Below are 15,760 nucleotides of genomic sequence, written 5' to 3' on the forward strand. Positions count from 1 at the left end.
ACCCCTGGTGGTGGAAGAGCGGCTTGCCCAGGGTCTCAGCAGGGCAGCCCACCCCTGCTGCTGCCAGTAACAACAACAGCTGTCACTCCTAGTGCCAAGCCCTCCACTTGCTGTGCCTCCTCCACCCAGGCTTCGTGAAAGAATTCCCCCCAGGCCTCATAGACATTATGCAGCACACAGGCTGTGATGATGATCTGGGAGATGTTGGCCATGGTGACAGGTGGTGAGGGTGCACCAGCATCTCTTCAGCTGACCAAATCATACTCCACCCGGGAATGGGTCCATCCCAGCCACCAGTTGAAGTGTGCCTGGCGGTGGTCCAGGTGGCCAATGTAGGACCACATGAGCTAGAGGAGGAGCAGATAGGTGGGGTCCCCTATGAAGAGGGGCAGGACCACCACTGCACCCACCTGGAAGTCCAGCACTCCGGAGTGAAGCACCCGCTCTTCACCAGGGTTGGCAGGGCAGAGTTGCGGAACATGCGGGCATCCTGGGGACTGCCCACCCAGTCAGTGCTCATGTTCATGAAGGCACCATGGTGGTCAACAACAGCTTGGAGAATGATGGAGTGGAAGCCCTGCCAGCTGTAGTAGGGGTGATCACTGCAGGGCAGGCAGCTGACAGGGATATGGGTCTCGTCTAGGGCCTCAGTGCACTGGGCGAAGCCCAGGGTGCAGAGCATCCCCACCACCACCACCAGGGGATTGTATACATGTCCATCCTGGAGTGAGCTGCACACCTCCAGGATGGGCTTCCCTGCAGTTGCTTTGCCCATGCTGAAGAGGTAGCTGACTTAGTGGAGGCTGGTGGGCGTGGCAAGCTTGAGCAAAGCAACGGCCAGTTGGGTATCTGTGGGGAGAGGCCACAACATGGTAGTATCCTGCTGCTCCAGGTGTGGGTGGAGCTGCTTGACAAGGTCCTGGAAGGTCGCTTGAGTCATTTGGAATGACTTGAGCCACTGTTCATCATCCCAGGTGGTCTGGATGATGTGCAGCCACCAGTCCTGGCTGGTTGGGCGAGCCCAGAGGTGGTGGAGCTGGAGGCCGAGAAACACTTGGACAGCCCTGGTGGTGGCATCCAGGTGTACATTGTCAGCATCCCTGCTGGCGTCTAGGTGGCAGCACAGGGTCTGGGTGGCAGCAGCACAGTGGCAGGGGGCCTGGGATGGCATGGTGAGCCAGGCCAGGCAGCTGCATCATGTGGCGGAGCTGCTGGGGCTGAGACTGACTTGGGCCAAGCAGCAGTCCCCGTGGGCCAGCAGAGCAAGCAGCATGGTAACCAGGAGCTCAGGGTGCTGGCTATTACTCCTGAGGCCAGGGGTGTGAGCAGTCATGGTGTGGCAGGCAGAGGCTGCGGCAAGAGCCACTGTGTGCTGCCACCACACCGCACACTGCTCCAGGCCAGCAAATCAGGTGGCCTTGAAGCAGCATGCAAAGGTGCCTTTTAAACATGGCAGCTGGCCAAGGGAGCTGCAGCTGGAGCCTCCCGCTCCCTCTGACAGAGACAGGGGAGATGGTGCAGGGCTGACCGGGGTGGGAGTAGATTGCTGTCATGAGCAGAAAACGTGCTCATCCGCACCTCCACGTGTAGATACCTGCTGGGGTGGTTTTACTCTAGAGTTATTTACTCTAGAGTAAACCCACCTCACAGCAAATGCATTTATAGAAGCTGCCCCTGAAGATGAAGATGATATCTGGTATAGGCAGTAGATGGATATTTTGGCAGTGGGGCAAGTCCGGAGACAGAGATTATAATGCTATGATGACGGATTGAGAGCTCCATGTTCCTGGGGGGAGAAGAGGTGAACCTGCTTTTGTTTTATGAAGTTGGTTTCATGAGTATTTTACTGCATTCTTCTATATGAATCTCGTGGGAAATTTGGGTGAATCCTTCAGTTTGACAGGATTTGGGACCTCCATGGTCTGCTAGAATTTCTGCCTCCACTTCATCCTTCTGTTGAACTGGTGCCGTTTTCCCAAGTCACTCTGTCCATGACCTGAATGAAGCAGAAGAACCTCTTACATAATTGGTAGATGTGTACTTTCAATGGGGATGCTCACATATTTTTCTGGATCAGGATCAGAGCAATTAGCACATTATAGGGTTGAGCCCTTGTGCAGCAGCACCTAAGTAAATTTTACAAACATCAGTGAAACTGGTGAGAGACTTTTAGACTAAGTCTGATAAGACAGTAAGGCTAGTGACAGACATTCAAAAAGCCTGGGCTTGAATTGATTCAATCTTTGCAAGTTAGTCTGACCTGCAAATCTTGTACCAATTTGGAGGTGGATAGACCTCCCCTTGTCATTCAAGAAATGCAGGCACATGCCTGAAGTGCCTCAGGCTAGAAGCCGGGGTGCACTAGAGCAGACCTCCCTTCTGTTCCACAGTACTGAGCTAAGGGGGCATGGCCAGGCCCCAGCAGGATGCTCTGATTAGCCCAGCAGGGAATTAATAAAAGTGTTTATCACCCCTAACTCAGTGTTTATCACCCCATTAAGAAAACAACAGAGGGACATTAGCTGTTGATTTTGCCTTTGTCACAGTATGGACCAAAGCATGTGGTTGGTTAGCTAATACAGAGCTACCTCTCAGCAAGGGAGAGGGAAGTGGGGAATTGCTGCTTAGCAGGGAGTAGTTTTGGAAGGGTTGGGTAGCAGCTTGCAAGTCTGCTAGAGCTGCAGCCAGGGAGCAGAGGGGAGGGGTCAGCCCTGCTGTGGAGCAGAGAGTCCCATCCAGCCCAGAAAGCATGCCAGGATGCTGGGGGAGTCTGGTTTACCTTAAATTAGGAAGGGGTCTGGGACAGACATTGCATAAACCAGTTTGACCCAAATCAGTTAAGTCTGATACTACTACATTCAACCAGGTTTATCTCAAACTGGTTTCAGCCATTTTCAAACTGGTTTATGTGCACTGAACATCTGATACAGGTTTAAACGAGTGTCTGATCACTTAAAACAGTTTATGTACTGTCTGTCCCTAGCCTAAATGTCATGTGATGATGGATTAGAAATCCCCCACAATAAATAACTTTCTTCTAATACTGAACAAAAAACTCATGTTACAAGTTACCTGACTCCAAGAATAAGGATTAAGAAGACATTGTAGAAAGCAAGGAAGGATTTTTGACTTTTTAATTACTTTATTCAGGGGCTCGGGGTACAAAAAGTTGGCCCCTCCAGGGTCCAGGTCCAATATACAAAGCAAAGACAAACAAATTACCATCAAACTAAGAGCACCATGTCATTACATTCGTAACATCACACCATGACAGACACTTTTGCTGTATTACACATCGTGCCTAACATGCCATTATGCAGTCGGGACACCAGCCACATGGTCATACAGACCAAAGCCCTCTATAAACAAATTATTCCTACCCTGCTCTATCTAATCATACAGGTGACAACACCTTTAACTTCCCACACAAAGAAAAAAAGCAGCCTGGTAAAGGCCCAGGGCGCGGTACAAGCTGGGAGTTGCAGTCTGACACTGAGCTTGCCCAGTTGCCAGACTGGTCATGACATCAGAGTGTGTATTGAAGACAGCTGTCCTTCACGTGGCACAGTGCTCCCTCAAGGGCCCAGTGTGCGTCAAAGGTGGGCACAGCCCACTGGAGCACAATGTGCTTAAGCTCCAGCAAGAGGCACACCCGCACCAGGAGGCTGAAAAGCCACAGGGCATCGTCTGAGCTGGTCCCAGCAAGCCGGTTGCAGCAGCTCTTGAGGATGGCCACCTTGGCCTGACCCAGTAGAAAGTTGGCCAGGCAGACAGGGCTCTGTTTGGCCGCTAAGTACAGGTGGGAGCACACATAGGTGGTCGCCAAGAGGCTCCTGCCCAGTGCCCACAGCGGTGGCTCAAGGGCAACAAAGAGCAGCGGCAGGTGGGGACAGTTGAGGAAGGTGGGAAAGAGGTTATCCTCAATGCCCCCCCAGGGCAGAAGGGGCAGGCTGTTGAGGCAGCTGGGTCAAGTGGGATGCAAACATGCCAGTGGCTAGGATTCCATGCAGGAATTGCCACTGCAGTTCACCAGTCTTTTTGGTGGTTAGCAGCTTATAGAGTGTGCAACAAGCTGGGTGGGCCAGTGGGGAATCTGGCAGCCCCAGGCACCATCACCACTGTGTATTGGGGCAGCCCACTAACACTTTGGCATAGCAGACATCAACCACCCAGGCATAAAGTTTTCTACACAACAGAAAAGCAAAGGGGCAACCCATGTCACTGTCGGGAGGCAGTGCAGTAAAAGCATCTCTTGGGGCATCCACAGCATGGGGGACCTGGTGTCTCCAGAGATGGTCATCTAGGGCGGCTGCTGCCTCTGTTGGGAGGGCACCCTGGATGTCATGCAGGAGACGGTTCATGCTGCAGACAGAGCGCATGCCTAGCCAAGTGGTTAGGGCCTTGGGTGAGAGCCAGGCTGACTGAGTGGAGTCAAGGAGATAGCTCAGGTGGAGGACATGAACCTGGATGAAGGTGGCTGTGAGGCTGGCAGAGGCCAGGCTCAGCATGGGGCACCACACGGCTGGGTTGTGCACCAAGGGCTCCCTCAGCAGCTGCAGGAACTACAAGTGCCAGGCCTGGGGCTGGAGGCAGAAGGTGGCCTGCCAGGCTCATACCATGCTGCAGCAGAAGGCCTCAAGCACCTCCCAGTTCAAGAGCATAAGGTCCAGAAGGAAGAGCTCCCGGTTAAAGCCGAGGGCCCCCATCCTCTGCAGGAGCCAGCATGCCAGTTGTTGCCAGGGTAGGCACTCCTCGCCATAGACAAGTCACTGAAGGACTTGCAGGTGGAAGGCAGCCGCCTTGCTCACCAGGTCGACCAGGCTTTGGCCCCCACCTCAGTGACAGGGAGCTAAAGGATGGCTTGTGGGAACCAATGGCATCCATCCCAGAAAAATTCTACCAGGAGGCACTGGAGACTCTCGAGTAGGTCCTGTGGCTGGTCAGGTATGGCGCACTGGTGCTACAGGGTTGCTGCCACTGGGTTGTTAGTGATGAGGACACATTCTCAGTAAGAGAGGCAGAGTAGGTGCCAGTGCCACCATTGCAGGCAGACCTCCACCCCTTCCTCAAGGCTGTCCCAGTTCTGCGCCATGAAGGCCAGTGGCCCCAGGAACATGCCCAGGACCCTGAGGTCCTCGTGGCACCGGGTGAGGCCCCATGGCAAATCCAGGGGGGGTCATGCTGATTCATGCACCAAGCAGCAGGGTATTACTTTTGGCCCAGTTGACACAGGCTGAGGAGGTGCACTCATAGGTTTGCTGGCAGTCAGTCAGGGCCCACACATCTTCCTGGGTGTTGAGGAAGATGGTCACGTCATCAGCTAGAGCTGGAGCAATGCCGACAGCTGGAGTGGAGGGCCAATGGATGGGCCTGTGGCCAATGGCAGGGCCACACACTCAGGTGGTGCCACAGTGTGTGCAGCAGTGGCTCAATGGCCAGAGCGTAGAGTATGCCTGACATGGGGCAGCCCTGATGGATGCCCCTGCATGCGGGGAATGGGGCGCAGAGCACATCTTTCACCTTGAGCAAGTGAGAGGTGTCTTGGTACAAGACCCAGAGGGCCCCAGTGAAGAGAGGCCCAAAGCCAAAGGCCTCCAGGGTCTAGAAGAGGTAGGTGTGGCCCAACCAATTGAAGGCCTTCTCCTGGTCTAGCAAGATGAGGCTGATGTCCAAGCCAAAGAGTTTGCTGGCTGTGAGTAGGTCGCGCAGCAGGAACAGGTTGTCTTGGATAGTCCTGCCCAGCACACAGTAGCTCTGCTCAGGCCCAGTGATGGAGGTCATGACGGTGCAGAGGCAGGTCACCAGAGCTTTGGCCAGAATCTTGTAGTCTGCACACAGCAGGGAGACTGACCACCTGTTCTTAATGCAGCCAAGGTCTCCCTTCTTGGGTAGCAGTGTGAGCACCGTTCAGTGGCAGCTGATTGGCAGGACCTTGTTGGCAAGGAAAACACGTAGGAGGCAGAGGTCAAGGAGAGGCCAGAAGGCCTTGTAGAATTTGGCAGACAGCCCGTTGAGGCCTGGGACTTTGCCAGAGGCAAGGCCAGCCACGGTGGCCATTAGCTCTTCCAGAGGCAGCTCCCACTTGAGCTCACTGGCCTGTAGGGCACAGAGGCACAGTAAACCCTTGTGGAGCTCCCTGAGGGCAGGGTGGCTCACACAGGTTGTGCTAGATGATGGCCTGCTCACATACTGCACCCACGTCTGTGATCACCCAGCCCTCAGGGGTCTTGAGGTGATCCAAGACTTTGCCTGCTGCCACTCCAGGTCAAAGAAGAAGTGGGTCAGGGCATCAGTTTCTGCTAGCTCCTGCAAGCAGCCGCGGATTCTCACCCAGTGGGCTGCATTCTCCACTACGTCTTGTGAGCATTTCCTGTGGAACCAGAGGCTCTTGTGCAGTGCCACATCATTGCCAGTGGCCAGCAGAGCAATCTCAAGCTCTGCCACATCCTCCTCCATCTCTTGGATGTGGTGGCACAGCTCACTGATGGTCAGCTGGGCATACTGCTGGCAAAAGACCCAGATCTGTACATTGCCCACATCCCACCATAGTTTCCAGGAGAAGTAACACATTTCTTGCAGCTTCCCAGCCCCCCCAGAAATTGGTGAATCAGTCCCGGAAGTAAGAGTCTTGGAGCAGACTGACACTGAAGCACCAATAAGGTGCTTGCATACGGGTCTTGCCAGGCAGGCTCAGTTCACAGCAGACCAGGCCATGATCTGACAGGCCCAAAGGGACGATGCAGCTGCCACGCTGGAGTAGCAGATGATGTTTGGTGACATAGAAGCTGTCGAGGAGGGCCATGGCAAGACTGCTGGCTCTCATCCTAACCCAGGTGTACTGGTGCACATTGGTGTGGAGGGCTTGCAAGGTGTCGACAAGGTCCGTGGTCTCCAAGGCAGGCAGCAACTTGCAGCCTGAGGGCAGGTGAGGCTCGGGCCCTGTGCAATCAAGTGAGGCATTGGTGGTACAGTTAATGTCCCCGCCCATGAGGAGCAGGTTATCGCTCTGGCTGGCGTAATGCAGAAGGGCGGCCAATGTCTCTAAAAAGGCGCCTCTCTCCTGGCTATCAGTGGGTGTGTAGCTGTTGATGAGCAGCAGGTGGTAGTGTGCTAAGGCAATGTGAATGGTCAGCAGGCAGCCAGGGGCCACTTCCCATGCTACTGGTGTATCAGACTGCAGCTGTGGCCATAAAAAGGTCGCAACTTCGGCACTGACTCTGGTCCCATCGCTCAGTAACAGGCAGCCTCGTCAGGCAGTGTGCTAGTCTACGTGGTTGAACCCATCGGAGTGCATCTGGAGGAAAGCGATGGCCAGCAGCTTCTGGTGCAGGAGCTCCAGGACAGCCATTTGCTTCACCAGATATCTATACACATTGGTGTTGAAAGGTGCCAATGGTCACAACTGTCACGAGTGTGGATATGGAAGAGGAAGAGCGAGGCAAGGTGTGAGAAGAAGAGCAAGTACCCAAGGACAGATCAAGACAGCAGAGGCAGGTTGGGGGAGACCTATCATGCCCTACTCTACTGCAGGGACCCTCCCAAGCCCCACATGTCCCTCATCCACTGTGCCAGCTACTCTAGGTGGTAGGCCATCTTCTGGGTGCCCGAGTCTTGCTGCATGAGTTTCACTGCAGCTCTGGCAGCTTGGACAAAAAGCTTAGGGTCTGCGCACCACTGGGTGATATGCCCCGCTACATTCTTCTGTCTTCTGGTCTGCTTCAGGAAAGCCAGGAGACCTCCACAGTTGGGGGTGAGCCAGGGTGGGGTCCGCCAGAACAGGCTGGACATCCCCAACAAAGAGTGGCCAGGCTGTACCTCAGGTAAGAGCTTGCCTGAGAGTGCAGCATCCATGCCCTCAACGTTCAGGCACAGCATCCTCTTCTCATCATCTGGGTCAAGGACCGGTTCTAGAAGAGCAATCCCAGCCTTCTTGTGGGGAGAGATGTCATCCTACTCCCAAGGTCGCTTATTACGCTTGGAAAGCTGGACCTCCAACTCATCATCATCCCCATCTGGTCCAGTGGGCTGAGGCATGACTGAGGGGTCAGTAGACTCTTCTGCCACCCCCTAGGTCAGGCCCCCACTAGAGAGGTATTCAATATCACCTTCACTGCCACCTGACTCCAGGAGCTGGGAGACGAGTGAGGGGTCGGTGGACCCGCTGCTGCCTCCAACGCCACCAAGTCATCCCTGACTGCAGCCACGTGCAGCAGGGTTGCTGGCGGGACAGTTGGAGTGGGGTCAGGCTCCCCCACAGAAGTCCTCCCAGCACTAATGAAGGAGGGCCCTGGTGGGGGTGGAGTGTCCTGAGAAGCCTCTTTTTTTTCCTCTCTCTGTTTTTCTTCTGTGGAGAAGCGGCAGGTGACCTCCCCTTCACAGGCTGTGTTGTTAAGTAAGCTTCATTATTAGAATCAGTTCTTCTGTTTCATCCTTAGCATATATGACAACTGCTGCTTGCAACCTTGCATGACACTCATGGGAACATTTTCTCTTTTTGCTTTCAGGTCCCAATCCCTGTGACTCCATCATTAGACCCTCTGACAATGCTGACAGATGATGCTGATATAGCAACTTGGCAGAATGAGGGCCTGCCAGCTGATCGCATGTCCACAGAAAATGCCACAATCCTTACAAACTGTGAACGATGGCCCCTCATGGTTGACCCCCAGCTCCAGGGTATCAAATGGATTAAAACAAAATATGGTGAAGATCTAAGAGTGATCAGAATTGGGCAGAAGGGGTAAATATGAGCCATGATACCAAATAACACACACCATTGTTAGCTCCCTGTCAAATATGATGAACAGCATGGGCAGAATCCTGCTTCACTTTGTCTGCCCATATACTGGTTACCCCTTAGTATAACTGCCATTTTTGGCACTTATACCCAGTTTTCAATCCTATTCCTGAGCTGTATGCAGCCTGGCCAGAAAGGTGCACTGCTCTGTATGTAAGTACTTAAGTATAAGTCCTGAAACAAGCAGTAGGAGGAGGCTGTTTTAACCACTGTACCTTACATTTAGTATTAATTGATGCAGAGAAGTAGAAAAGCTTCTGCCCCCTGGGAACAAAAGATTGGGTGTGAACCTTGGGCCTAGTCTCTTGTAGGGCAGAAGATATCTCACTGAACCATGTATGCTTAGATCTGGAGGGTTCCTCTCCTGGACACACACATCTCACTTTCTTGGCAGCCCAGGGGAGCAGCTTCAAAAAAAAAGCTGGTGAGGGGGCTGAATAATTCCTGATTTATGACCTATGCTCAAGGAATCAGAGAACTGCATGGTCAGACCTTATAGGAGTGAGAAGGGTAGGATGGAACCCCAATCTCCCACTTTGTGGGCAAATGCTTTGACCACTAGGCTATTGGGGTAAAATAACCAAAACTCTCTAAGACTTGCTAGCTTTGGGGAATTTGCCTAGTTACAATTCCAAAGAGAGGAGAAGAGAAATGTTGGCTGTCTGGATACGTATTTTCTGTACATGGGTTATGCCTTAGGCTCAGGTTGTACTAGTGTATGCTTGGCTTTATGCCCCACATGGTTCAGTTCCATAGTGCGTTGGAGAGAAAACAGAACTCGCCTATAAAGTCAGAGTGGAAACAACATTGCCTTTCATTGCCATTGTGCCTTCACAACACATTTTATGGAGGCACAGAGGCCAAGCAAACAAACACATGGGCTCCTTCTCATTCCACAAATAGTGATGGTGACAATTGTGGTATCAATTTGTGCCACTATTTAGTGGCAATCACCTGTTTATTTTAATCTGTGAGACTTGCCCCAACTTTTCCCACTTACCTAGGCACTGCCCAGAAATCTTGAGGACATAATCCCAGTAAGTGGAGAGAGCCAGGCAGGTGGTCCCAGGGTGTGCAAGACTGGGCCCTGCAAGCCTTAGAAAAGCACATTATCCATTGTCCCACCTGGTGATGCTGCGGACAACGGGTGATATATGGTATTGCCCAGTGTCATTTGGCACATCTATTTCTACCTCAGAGAAAGGCTGAAAGCCTAAACAGAGATTTAGAATAGAGCCACATGGGATAGGATATTAAAAGTGCCTACCCCTTCCCACAGTCATTCAATAATGTTTTGAAAGAAAATTCAGTGTTACAGACAAGATGTAGAATAGGGACAAATTATGTATGGAAAGAAGTCTTAATTTTTCTGTTTTGTCTGCTCACTGGCTGTAGAAGCCATTTTTCATATGGGAAGAACTGAACACTGAGCACTGAAACTTACTAGTGTCAGAGAACCAAGATGATTGGCTAGTTGGAATTCTAGTCACAGAACCTGGCCAATCAGGTAAGGGTTTGAAAGTGATGCTAAAAAAAAACAACCTTTGAGATGAGCTCAGTAAATTCTGATCTCAGCTCTTTATCACTGAAATGGGTTGAAAAATCATTTTGGCAAAAAAACTTCCATTGGAAAATAGCAAGTTATTAAAACTGAAACTCTTAATAGAAATTTACCAGTTTTGATGAGACTTAATTTTGGAAAGGTTTTTCTATTCCAGGATAAAATAAAGGAAATTTCATTTTTTTTCCCCCAGACTAGCCTATAACTCAATAGTTAGGGCATTTCTCTGGAATGTGGGAGATTCAGGTTCAAATCACTAATCTTTATGAGACCCTGTGAATGTTTGTTCTGTGTGTGTGTGTGTGTGTGTGTGTGTGTGTGTATCTATCTATCTATCTATCTATCTATGTGTGTGTGTGTGTGTGTGTGTGTGTGTGTGTGTACATACATACATACATACACACACAATATATACTTGTATGTGTATATGTAGAAAGCCCCCATATGAGGGATTCTATAGCCTCACAGTCAGGAAACTCCCATGGGATGTTGGAGGTTCAGATCCTGCCTTTTGCCATGTTTTCACACCTGTAGTTATGTGCTCTACCTTTTCTTAGTGTTCCATGTGGGCTCATGTTTCTTGATACCGTTGTCTGCTGTATGCCATTACTATATCAAAGCTATCTCCACTAGGTATTTGGATATTATGGAACGAGCGCTTGCTGCAGGTGAAGTTGTTTTGATTGAAAATTTGGAGGAATCTGTAGATCCAGTTTTGGGCCCCTTGCTTGGTCAAGAAACAATCAAGAAAGGAAGGTAAGAATCCAGAACATTGAATGAGATGCCTTTCTATATCCATATCTGGCCTTTCTCTTAATTTTCCTAAAGCTTCTTGGGCAAAAAAGTGAAAATAGATCACTAAAAATCTCTGTTGGTCTAGACTGAACTTGGTTCTTGGGTAGTTCTTGGATTTTTGGAGAAAGGGACCTTTTTTTATAAACTTATTCTAGCACAGTGGACTGATCCTAATCTTGAACCTAATGTACATAAGGTGATTTGAAGGTGAAAGACATGCTGATCATGTGGTCAAAGTGCTGAATTAGGGACCCACAGTTTCTGGATTTTTTGTGTGGTCTTTTTGTGTGACTGTGAAAATATCTTGTTCTATTGTTTTTTATTTTCCTTCCATAAAACAATGTTAATATAGCTAGCCAAAAACAAAACAAAACTGGATCTTGTGTTTTGCTTCTAGTCTTATGTATTTTGGGTTTGCCTCACATACATAATACCATTCATATTGGAAGGCTGCTCCAGAACTTTGAGTCTCTGACTTCAGAAATTTGTAGTTCAAATTTATTTATGGCTAGTTTATTTCCATGTCTCCGTGTGCCAACATTGTCCTTCAGTTTAAACTGTTTTTCTGCTTTGTGACAGTCTTACAGCCTTGAACCCCAGACCTTAGCCTCATCAACACAGCCATTGATCTCAATCCACCAGCCTGCTGCTCTTCCCAAAGGGCATTTGCAAAAGTTATGTTTTGTGTGTGATGAGCCCCAGAATTTCTGTACAGCTGTAGTGTAAAAACCTTTCATGGCTGCTTTTAAAATGGTTAAGCATGCAAAAAAGTAACCCTCTTCTGATGAAGTATCAGACAGGGATGTTCTAAGGCAGAGCGCCTTGTTGCAAGGGTTAATTTGGGGCAATTCTGCCCACATCTATACAGCTCTGCAGGCTGAACTGGTGAGTACCAGCCCAGGTAAGCACCAGTCCAGCCCAGCCCCACCCCTAGGGCTGTCACTGAGAGAAGACAGAAAACTTCTCTTTCCTCCATAAGCAGCGTAGAAGGGAGGCAAGGTGAGAGAAGGGAGCTTCCTCTGGTATGTACCTCACCCCCTGCCCAGCTACCCCCTGCTGTGGTCTTGGGGCAGCTGGACCTGGCCCACAAGTTGGGGGCTCTATTCCTCCTCCCCATGCAAGCATCTTGCCTAGAACTGGGGCATCAGTCTAGAACTGGGGCAGTGGTTGAGTGTGGGGGAGCCTTTCCTACTGTGGAGGTATGGCCTGGTACTCCCCAAGACCCCAGCAGCAGTACTGGGGGGGCATGCACAGTACAGGGATTCCATCCCTCTTTTCCCAGCTCCTGCTAATTGCCAGCTGGCAAGAGGGTGGGGCTGGGGACAAGGACAGTCCAGCAGCCTCCTGGGAGGCTGCTGGTGCACGTGCACCACTGGCGAGGGCCAGTGCAGGCAGGCTCCAAGCATCCCCTGCCCAAGAGGCAATCACATGTTAGGTTCAATAAAGCTCTAACTTGTGGCACTTTTTTAAAAGTGCTGTGAATTAGAGTGCCTCCCTGATAAGCTGCCTGAAGTTGTGTACACACCCAAAGACTAAATGAAGTATGCCTAAAGCCTTTCTTAGTGTCCAAGTGTCCACCTATTCCCTGATACCTGAATGGCTTACTCTTGTTATCTGATCCAACACTTCCCTTATACAAGCCCAGGGAGAGGAACAGGAAGCATCTGGGTAGCAGGGCTTTTGCGACTTTAAATTGCACCTCTGGTAACTTGACCTGCTTCCTGACCTCTTGGTTTCCTGACCTGGCTTATCTCTGGACTCTGCTTGCTCTCTCTGACTCTGGTTTATACCCCTATCTAGTAATCTTAATTCCTAATTGGGTCCCAATTGCCATGTTTCAGCAGATTCAAATAATTGAGTCTGCTCCGATGCGCTGGAATTCCAGTGCATTACAGCAGTCTCACTGTTCATGTATAGGCACCCTCTAATATGAGGTACTACATAAAGGAACGTTAGCCCACGCTAATGCTTAATGGCAAAGGTGAACAGTTCTTTGTGATGATTAATGTGCAGTAGTCTAATTCTACTGCGCATTAGTGCATTAGCATGGGTTTTGCCTTGACGCATTACTGTGCAGTAGAATAGGCTACTGTGAATTATGGCATTTTGTGTAGACAGACGTGCCCAGTTTAAAGAAACAATTACAAAGGGCCTGTAATTGTTCTCAGTGAGGAAAAGAACGAGGGTACAGAATGTAGCTGTGTGGTTGCACCCCCCTTTTGCCGTTACTGTTTCTGCCTGAGCTCAGCACTCCATAAGCACGTCCACATGAGTGCGGATGTGCACGCCACTAATGCAGGTGTTTGCCATGCTGTTAATTTGCAACATGGTGGGGTTTTTTTGACACTGGCAGATCCCAGTGTCAAAAAAAAAACCCATGCTAGAAAAAAGCAGGGTGGCACACATGGCAACAGAGTGCACCATCCAAAATAGGAGCCTGGTCAGCCAGAGCCATATTCCAGCTGCCAGCCAGACTCTGTGCACCTGGATTGCCACTGCTGGAGCCTCAGGAGGCACCCAGGATCCCAGGTAAAGCTGCTGGGGCCAGTCCAGTTGCTGCCCCAGCCTCTCTTATCCCACCCAAGGCAACTTGCCATGCACCAGAGCATGTATGTAGGGGCACTCCCCAGGAGCAACTAGCAGGAACTCAAATATATGCTGCTGCTAATTATCCCTGGGGAATGCATGTTTCTTCTCATGCAGATATGCCCTGTGGTGCCTCTCTGTGCAGCTGAAGCTCTGGGCAAGGAACAGGAATAGGAATGGAGGAGTACCCACTGCCGCTGCCGTCCATGGCTGACCCAGGCATCCTGGGGGGAGCTCCAAAGCTGCTCTTGCCCTGCTTGAGCCATGCGCTGTGACTGCTCAGGGTGCCAATCTCAACTGGGAACAGTGGCAGCAGTAGGCATGTCCCCCCTTCCTATGTCTGCTCTCTGCTGCTACCCCCATGGTCCCTAGTAACCAGGGAGCAGGTACAGGAAAAGGAAATCATCCCCTTTCCCATATCTCTGCCATTGTTACCAGCTAATAAGCCCAGAGAAGCCCCAGAGCTGCTCCTGCATTGCTCCAGCTGGACTACAGGAAGCAGCTGCCCAATGTGCCTGGTTCAGCTGGGAACAGCAGGTGGGGGAGGGGTTTATCTTCCCAGTGGCTACTTCTGGGAAGGGCAGGGCAAGGGCAGGTAGGAGAAAAGGTCAGGTGGGGAGAAGGTGCACAAAGGAAGGAAGAACTTGCTCGTCATTGCCAGAACCATGTACAACCACTCTGCAGCTATGCCTATGCCCATCAAGTCCCAGGAGATGAGGGGAGCACCTCTGGGGCTCCTCAATAAAGCAACGAGCAAGTTACATGCCTGCTTACTGCCTGCCCTACTTCCTGCACCCTCACTACCTGTCCTGCTACCATTGCTTTTCCTACTGCAGTGTTGGGGACAAACTTAAGATGATCCCCCACTAATTAAATTCTAAACATGGAAAATTATAATACATTTATAATTTTTCCATGTATAGAAGTAATTTTGTGGGGGCGAGGGGTATCTTAAATTCAAAGTAGTCTTGGATTTGGGTAAATGTGGCAAATTAGTTTTAAAGACAATAATTTAAAAAATTAGATATTTGAGAAACCCCAATGTTCTAGGAAAAAACTGCTTTTGGGAAGGTTCCGAATTTTAGGCAATCTTAAATAAAAGTTCTTTGTTTTGAAACAGCCCAGCATTCTCTGAGAAGGACCCGGGTAGGGTATACTTGTCAGTCGCAAGATGACTATGAGTTGTAAATGTGATGTGGTCTTTAAAAGGACAAATGTGATCCTGGAATGCATCAGGAAGGCTATTTTCAGTAGAGATTGGGAAATATGCATTTCACAGTACTGATAAGACCTGTTGGATAGACTAGAGGCCCTATGCCTCTGACACTATTATGCTAAAGCTTTAATAAACTTTGGCTTGACAAGGCTTCAGCTTCTAACCCATCTCCTACCCCCTTTGCCTCTCCTTAGTTTACCACCTTAATGTACTCATTCCTTAGTTTAACAAGATCTATAGGATGGTAATAGATCCTAATCTATAGGATGGCAATTTGGGCTGTAAAAAGAAATGAGCGGGGGGGTTTCAAAATCCTTACAGATCATACCTGGTAAATGATAAGTTAAATGATATATCTTCCAGGAAAACAGGAAGATTTGAAGGAAGGTTTAACAATGAGGAGACCACTAACCTGTATACATAACAAAGTTGTGAAATAGAGTACACCAGCATGAATATGTGTGATAACTGGCTAGTGATTTTTTTAATGGAATGACTACAGTTGAATTGGTGTTTGCAGTTATTCAATGTATAACATCAATATGAAATATGTAACTTTTCCATCACACTTTGGACATCTAACCCCTGCCCCTCTGCCGGGCAGTCTGATCAATTAACTGCAAACAGGGGAAGATCTAGAATTTAGTAGAAGGGAATGTAGCAAACAGCCCCTCAGAACATGGTGGCAGATGCTGGTACTGCTGCTATGGGGCCAGGTTGGGGTGATGCTCTGTGTTCCAGGCAGAGCAAGGGTGAGTTGGGGGAAGAAAGGGGTGGCAGGAAGGGGTGTGTGGGGTCAGGGGGG

At 50.0% G+C, this 15,760-nt stretch overlaps 1 protein-coding gene across 1 annotated transcript in view; it reads left to right on the plus strand.

Moving 5' to 3' along the window:
- Window positions 1-15,760, plus strand: part of DNAH9 (dynein axonemal heavy chain 9) — a 609,139-nt gene that overhangs the window by 412,614 nt on the left and 180,765 nt on the right. The window contains exons 51-52 of the mRNA XM_019501495.1: window positions 8,505-8,740; window positions 10,992-11,114. Of these exons, the coding sequence (XP_019357040.1) occupies window positions 8,505-8,740; window positions 10,992-11,114 (359 nt within the window). The remainder of the gene's footprint in view (window positions 1-8,504; window positions 8,741-10,991; window positions 11,115-15,760) is intronic.

Source organism: Gavialis gangeticus, unplaced genomic scaffold (genome assembly GCF_001723915.1).
Source record: "Gavialis gangeticus isolate Ggan-Ray unplaced genomic scaffold, GavGan_comp1, whole genome shotgun sequence".
Classification (NCBI taxonomy): Eukaryota; Metazoa; Chordata; order Crocodylia; family Gavialidae; genus Gavialis; species Gavialis gangeticus.